The following is a 7660-nucleotide window of genomic DNA, read 5'->3' as shown; positions in this document are numbered from 1 at the left end:
ATTAATTCAATTTAAGCCTCGTTTAATGGAACAGTCCATATTTCACCTCATGAAAATATTCTTACCATTGAACTCATAAACATTCAATATTTGTATAATATTATACGTACAAGAACAGTGTAGTTTTGCCTGTTTTTCCAGGTTCATTTTTAATCTTCTTATGATAAGTACGTAATTAATTAACGTATTCTATTTTAGTATATTCTATGAATAATGACGTTCTACCATATTTTGCATTGCCAATTAAAGACTATTTAATCTTCCCACAAGTACAAGTACATCAATATTGTAGTTTTACCGGTTTTGCATTGCTTAAGACCATTAATCATCTTACACACTACACAAGCATGACAAGTGCAGTAATAATGTAGTTTTACCTGTTTTTACATCGACAAAGACTATTATCTTCCTATGTACAAGTACATTAATAATGTAATTTTACCAGTTTTTTTTTTATTGCCAAGACCATTAATCTTCCTACGTACAAGTGCAGTGATAATGTAGTTTTACCAGTTTTTGCATTGCCAAAGACCATTAATCATCTTACACACAAGTACAGTAATAATGTAGTTTTACCAGTTTTTACATTGCCAAAGACTATTATCTTCCTACGTACAAGTACAGTAATAATGTAATTTTACCAGGTTTTGCATCGCCAATGACCATACATTTTCATACATACAAGCAAATAATGTGGTTTTATCGATTTCCACATTGTGGTAAACATAATATCTTCCTATATGCAAGTACAGTAACAATAGAGTAAAACTACATTTTCGCATGCACATGCATGTATTTCCAAAGACGAATTTTCTTACGATGTTTATCAATTTGCTCAGGGTGGTGAAATTTACCCCACGCAGCTTAGTGTACACTACTTTTAATATAAATTTATACCGGTATATGTTTTTTATGTGTTTCGTATATAAAATGTCATGTTAATAACTTTCGAAGAGAAATGTTAAACATGTTAAATAAGCTTTGTTATATTTATTTGAGTTTTCATTCTAGATTCTAAATTTTTAAACCAGACAAAATGTACATAATTTATAAAACACATTGCTACAAACGGAAAATTAAAGCCTTAATGTACGATCTTTTTAAATTTTTAGATTTTTCTTTTTTTCTTCTAAAATGATAATATGCAATCATTATGAAAGTTCCCAATACATTTGGACGCGAAAAACATTGGGAATTTGCAAAGAAACAACATCATAAACTTCACCTCTATCACTCGAAACATCTCGCACTATTTGGATTAGGACAGCGAGTGCGGCCTCAGAGTTAGTCTCCTACGCGTACGCGACAGTTTGATTACGCTCCCTCCACATGTGGAGGAGCGTAACCAAGCTAGTTTTGTACGAGACTACGGTTTGCGATCGTGGCCGACATAAAGTCATAATCTAAAAAAATTATGACTTTATGTCGGACCAACAGATAATCATCCCGTTTTACTTCAAATAGGACGATTTTGACAGTTTGCTCATAGATTTAAGTTAGAACATGTGTAAGTATTACAAATATGCCAAAAAATCGGTTTTGAAAAAAATGAAGGTAAATTCTGTAAAAAGATCGTACATTATGACTTTAACGGAACGATTACGGAGGGGATTGTCGAAAGGCAAATTTGGTCACAGCATTGACCATCATATCTTTTAACTATAGCAAAGCAAGAATAATAACAAGACACAAAATGGGGCTCCAAGAAGAGTTAATCGTATTCAAGACTGCAACAAATATTATTTCTGCGCAATGACGAGTGTTAGCACGTACATCATAAACACCCGAAAGCCGTTTTACTCTTAAAATCCCGTGAGTTGTCATGTTTTCTATCACGCACTAACAACACCTTGAGCGATATATTCAGCCTTGTACCAACACTAATTATCTAAACCCACAACATGTAATGCTCCAAACCAGCCCCAATCAACTAACCCACTAATGAACACAATGTACTAATTACCACATTATTAAGTCTCTTCATTAACCACCTGAGCATATAACTCACTGCAGAGATACACCTGACGTCAGTAATTGGATAACTAAATAAGGAAAAAATCTTATTGCTTCTTTGCTGTGATTGCTTTATATCAACATGGGCGGAGGCTGTTGTTAATGCATACATGTGACTTACTGGCTGGCATACACGCATCTATTCAACCTTGATCAGTTTTTTCTCCGCAATCTTCACTCAACCACTTCAACGTCATTAGATTTTTTACTTGCATTTCAAATCGACAGTTACAAGTGCGCATTCTCTGCGCAGATTTTTTCATTACAAGTAAATTTGATTTTCTAGCCAGCTAGTTTTCATCATATGCATATTTTTTTCATGGGCGTTGTATTTGATTGTTAAAATGGCTACTGATGGAAGGACTAGAACAACGGCATGTTTATACCTAATATGGACTGTTATTATCTCAGGAAGATACCAATGTGTTCTGTCACAGACAAGATTGGAATTTTCTGATGCTGGACATCCAACCAAGGAAGACGGTGTCTTGGCTTTATTTTGTAAAATCTGGGATTTAAGCAACTCGCATACTGTCACCATCTCACGATTCAATTTCACAGAAACACTCACAACAAATGCGGATGTTCTTATGTCTGACAATAGTCAAACATTCCTTGCTAAACGGGATTTAAGCGACGATTCCAGGGTGTTTTTGTTATCAATGTTGGGCGTGTCCCGTAGTGATGCTGGAGACTACACATGTGAGGTATCAAGACGCGAAGGACAGGGATTACGGATATATGCTTCACAGACAATATCAGTTAGTATTCAATATCTACCACCAGCTGGACAATACCCAGAATGTTCTCCTAATGAACAGCCATTATCTGTTGCGTGGGGAAAAGAGATTATTTTAAATTGCAGCTCTGAGTTATCTAATCCTCCCGTCACATTGACATGGATGGTAGCAGGTACGGGAGAAGAAGTATCTACTGATAGAGTTTATGAATCCCAATCTGGTGGATTTATATATTCCCATCTAATGTTAACCCCTGATAGAGAAGATAGTGAAACCGTGTTTATATGTGAAAGCACAAGTACTGCATTCCCGATGGAGGACGCACAGGAATGCTACATTGGACCTTTAAAAGTCATCTCTATACCAGAAACAACAACACCAATGGTGATAACGACACCACCACAGCAAACATTAAAGCCTTCAGATGTCTCAACACCAACTACTTGGCCAGGTGATCCTGATCCGACTGACGGTGAAGAGTGTGTTAATGACGCCCCGTGTCCATTGTTTGATCCAGATGCAATGCCATGGATTGCCGCATCTGTTGCAGGTGGTATTGTAGCTATTATGTTCTTTCTTATAGCCATAATTCTACTAATACAAGTGAGACGGTTAAAGGGTCTAGCTAAGGCTAGACGCAAAGCTGTAATGGAAGTTGCAGAAGGAGAAGGACCCTACGACCTTCCATATGATACTATTCAAAGAGCACGTTACGCAGATGACGAGAATGCGTACATTGCTGCTATCGTGAGAGCAAGGGTTCGTGCGAATGCAGAAGCCAAGGGATTAGTAATGGTACAAGGCGAGTCACATTATGACGACCTACCAGCTAGACCATCAGCACCACAGAGTACCTTATCGACAACATCTGGCGTAGTTACCGTGTCACGACCCATTGTACCACCTGAACCTCCGTCGACACCAAGAAAAGAAAACCTCATATAACTTGTTTAATAATATGTCATACGGGGGGGGGCGTCTTAGTGGTGGTATGGGTAGGCCTGTGTGCGGCATATTCGTGTGCATTTTCAGCCATTTTGGTTTATTGATGGCCCTCAATTTCTGCCCCAGAAAACACAAAACGTTTTTGACATAATTCGCAAAGATTGCCAGAAATGTTTAAACGTCGGGTTATAGGCTATAAAGGGTATGAAACATTTTTATAACATTCAAAAACATTGTTTGAAAAATAACTGACAAATATTCTAACATGTTATTTAAGTGTTGACGAAATATTTGGCAATTTTCTTTCTTTCTTTCTTTCTTTCTTTCTTTCTTTCTTTTTTTTTCTTTCTTTCTTTCTTTCTTTCTTTCTTTCTTTCTTTCTTTCTTTCTTTCTTTCTTTCGATCTTAAATGATCTTAAACAAATAATAAGACCTCATTTTAAGTCATTACTAACTTTACATCATTATTTTATGATCGTGAAATGTTACTCTATGTATACCAAAAACACCCATGCAGCGGTGAAAAAACAGTGTGCCTTGAATTAGCTATATACCCTATTTACTCCCGATTCCAGAAAAATATATTTTTTTGTTTAAAAAAAACATTATCTTGTATCATCAAATGATACAGAATTCTAATCCTTTTGTAAGTTCTAAACTGGAAATATATCACAGCATTTATTGAGCGCTGTTTCAAAATATTACCACAGCACTGTACAATAGCATTTAACGTGTAAATACACAATGATAAAGTATCATTTACAATAATGTATTCACAAAATTCTAAGACTTGACACAAGTCTAATCTAAGTATTCAAAATCTTGAGTAGGGCCTATAAGAGTAATCTCATAATTTTGATATTTAAAGTTATTTTTGATAATTGGTTATGAAAACAAGAAAATGTGTTTTCAAAAAAATGGATTGCGCTTGCATTATCACAGCATACCACAAATGCCATAAAAACGCACGTTTTTGGCACTTATTTTCAAAAACTACGGAATATTAAAATTTGACTTTCATTGCCAATTAGAACTAACTAAAGAATGTTTCATTTTTCAAAACAGGAGAACATTTTTTAATGTTGTATTTTACTGGACTAGGGAGTAGTAAAACCGCAATATCTATTGTGTTATATTATTACTTGAGATATTGTATTTTTACTGTGGACAGACCGATCTGCTGTGGTTTATGCTTGCAAATACTGCGTATCGTTAAAATATGCAATTGCTTAGAGCATGTACATAATAATATATATCTATATATATATCACGTCTCTTGTATATACCTGTATATTTTTAGCATTATACCAAGGACAGGTCGTCTCATAGCATATTGTATAAATCACAAATAAAAAGCGTCTTACAGCAAATTGTATTGAACACACCTTGCTTCTGAAAGTATCATTATAAATACAGAATATAAAAAGCAACTTTTTAAACTTGTATTATTATTATTATCATCATCCTCATAATCATAATTTATTATTATTTGTTTAATTATTGATGTTATTGTAACTGTTAATAAAAGAGTAAAATATATCAGAATTGTGCATTCATCATGTTCATGGGTGTATGGGGTGTGCGTGCGAGAATTCTGCTGGCTTCCGTTGCGTATAGTCGTAGTTACACATTATGCATGTCTTGTAGAATGTTAACTTTCCTGATTTTGGAGCTCCGGGTAAAAAGACGTAACACAATTTCGACATGGATATAATGAGTGTGGATGTGGGGTGTGTGTGGAGGGGGTGGGGTGTGTGTGGGGTGAATGTTCAAAATGATATTTAAGTAACTGAATTTGGATTTCTGACCAAATTAACCTCATAATAATATTTGCCCATTTTAGCCCCAAAAGTGCGCATTTATTCCACTTCTGCACTATATTTCATCAGTTTATAGCTTCAAAATTGCAAAATTTTTCACGCGAAGTGATGCCTTAACTATACTTCAAGAATATTTTCCACCCCCCATTTCAAAAAAGAAATCTACGCCACTGGTTTAATTAAACAAATCCAGTAAACTACTCACGACTTTTATAGCTTTCGTCATCTTGGATGATATGGCTTTTTTTCAAAAGTGACTTGGTTCACTGCTTCTCCCGCGAAAACCGACTGTAGCCTCATTCCCAGCTTGTGATGGTGCAAGCAGTGAACCTAAATTACTGTTCTTTCTTTTTGAGCCTTAAATCATTATCGAAAATGCTAGAAAAGTATCTTGGCCCATCATTTTTTTTAATCTAATACTAAAAGTAATTTGATTATATTTAGAACAAAGCGGTTGGTATATCAAGATCGTTTGGTTCAAAAAAAAAAAAAAAAAAAAAAAAAAAGATCGTTTGGTTCATTCCATCATGATTCATTCAATTATATTTCTTGTAGCACAAGATTTCTTGTGTGTGTGGGGGGATACACATTTGGGGGCAAAGACGGAAAATATTGCATCATTTGGACCATTCGTCCCTTTCTAGTCCTTTGCTTTCCCAATTCTATCTTTTATATTTTGTCAGAGGGGCACGTGGCGTAGCTGGGATTTTTTTCCAGGGGGGGGCACAGTGTCATCGACCCTATATCTTCATGGCAGAAATCGCCATGGTAGGTTGAATCCACAGCCACGATTGGCCATTTGGTTCAGACCTTTGAAGCTCTTTGAGACGAATAATTAGTCGAGGGACATGACTAAGGCTACTCACAATAGCCCGGTAATTGATCTTGGTTGTGCGTGAATAAGCTTGTATACCCCATTGAGGTCAATGGTCATCGACTTTTATACTGCCTAGTAGTGAGTGCAGCTGTACTACACGCTGTAGTCCATACTTGACCAAGAGTTTTGGTTAGATTTTGAGTTCAAAGCGCACGGCCAATTTTCAAAGCGCATTCTAGCGACTATCATATCTGTTCAACACGTATTTTCAAGTGTATGAGACAAAATCTGGTTTCTTGAGAAAAAATCATTTACGGGAGATATTCATCATTTTCTAACCCGGTATCCGAAGATTTTCGTCTGATATCAAAATCGTGCATAGCAATTCACGTGTATCGATCCCGTGTATTCCTTTTAGTGTCTCTGCAGCACCAAATAATTATTAGCCAGGCGGTGTCGGTGTGGGGGGCAAGCCTGTATGGGGCGGGGCCCAAATCCACCAAACAAAAATTTTGCCGCCCCTTCCTCAAAAAGGTTGACCCAATTTTTTTTTCGGTGGTTTGAAAAAGTGAAGAAAAAAAAAAAAAAGGAATACAAGGGATAGCGACTTCATTTTGATATAATATAGTTCCATTTTTTAACAAAATTTTACAATTGTTCAAATTCTATCCGCACCTTATATCGTTTTCCTATGGATTCTCTCTTTCTTTTCCCCTTTTTTCCATCTCTCTCACTCCTTTATTATTTTGCCCTGCGCTGGGGGGGCGGGGCCCAAATGGGGTGGGGCCCAAATAGACATTGCCAGGGGGCAATTCCCCCTGCCCCCCGGCAGCTACGCTACTACGTTTCTCTTTCATTTTTACGCTACTGATGAAGACTGACCACAAGCACACCCCAATTACGGCACAATTTTTATCATGATTTCACCCTGTTTTGACAACCGGGGCTTTTATTCTTACATTTTTAAAACGGTATGTCATTTTCTTATTTTCAACATCTTCACAAAGATTTTCAATTCAAATAATTATAGTTGTCTCATGAATATTAATAAGTGTGTATCAAGGAAAATTATGATTATAGTGACCGTATGGTCAGGTGTGCATGTACGTACTTTATGTTAGCTAGAATAATTATATAACATACCGTATTAAATATCAAGGCTGTTATTTGAACACTAAATATAGAAATTTAATTTGCATAAAATGTGCGAAGATCAATAAAAGTATCATGCAGATTAGATCATTAACGTTACGCTAATTAATGCCCCTGTCAGACTTCGGCTTTTGTCTGCAATGCCATTGCGTCGCGCCGCTCAGCGACAAGCG

The 7660-nt window shown here is 36.1% G+C and overlaps 1 protein-coding gene across 1 annotated transcript; it reads left to right on the top strand.

The window, feature by feature from the left end:
- Window positions 1-2331: 2331 nt before the first annotated feature.
- LOC140167163 (uncharacterized) lies at window positions 2332-3810 on the top strand. The gene has a single exon (XM_072190536.1). It carries the CDS (start codon window positions 2358-2360, stop codon window positions 3696-3698), a length of 1341 nt encoding a protein of 446 aa, XP_072046637.1. The 5' UTR covers window positions 2332-2357; the 3' UTR covers window positions 3699-3810.
- Window positions 3811-7660: the final 3850 nt, after the last annotated feature.

Source organism: Amphiura filiformis, chromosome 13 (assembly GCF_039555335.1).
Source record: "Amphiura filiformis chromosome 13, Afil_fr2py, whole genome shotgun sequence".
Classification (NCBI taxonomy): domain Eukaryota; kingdom Metazoa; phylum Echinodermata; class Ophiuroidea; order Amphilepidida; family Amphiuridae; genus Amphiura; species Amphiura filiformis.
Note: the sequence above shows the minus strand (reverse complement) of the source record. Positions and strands in the feature narration are given on the sequence as shown.

Bases quoted from the DNA above. Each gene is read 5' to 3' on its own strand.
- LOC140167163 (XM_072190536.1), top strand. From the start codon at position 2,358: ATGGCTACTGATGGAAGGACTAGAACAACGGCATGTTTATACCTAATA.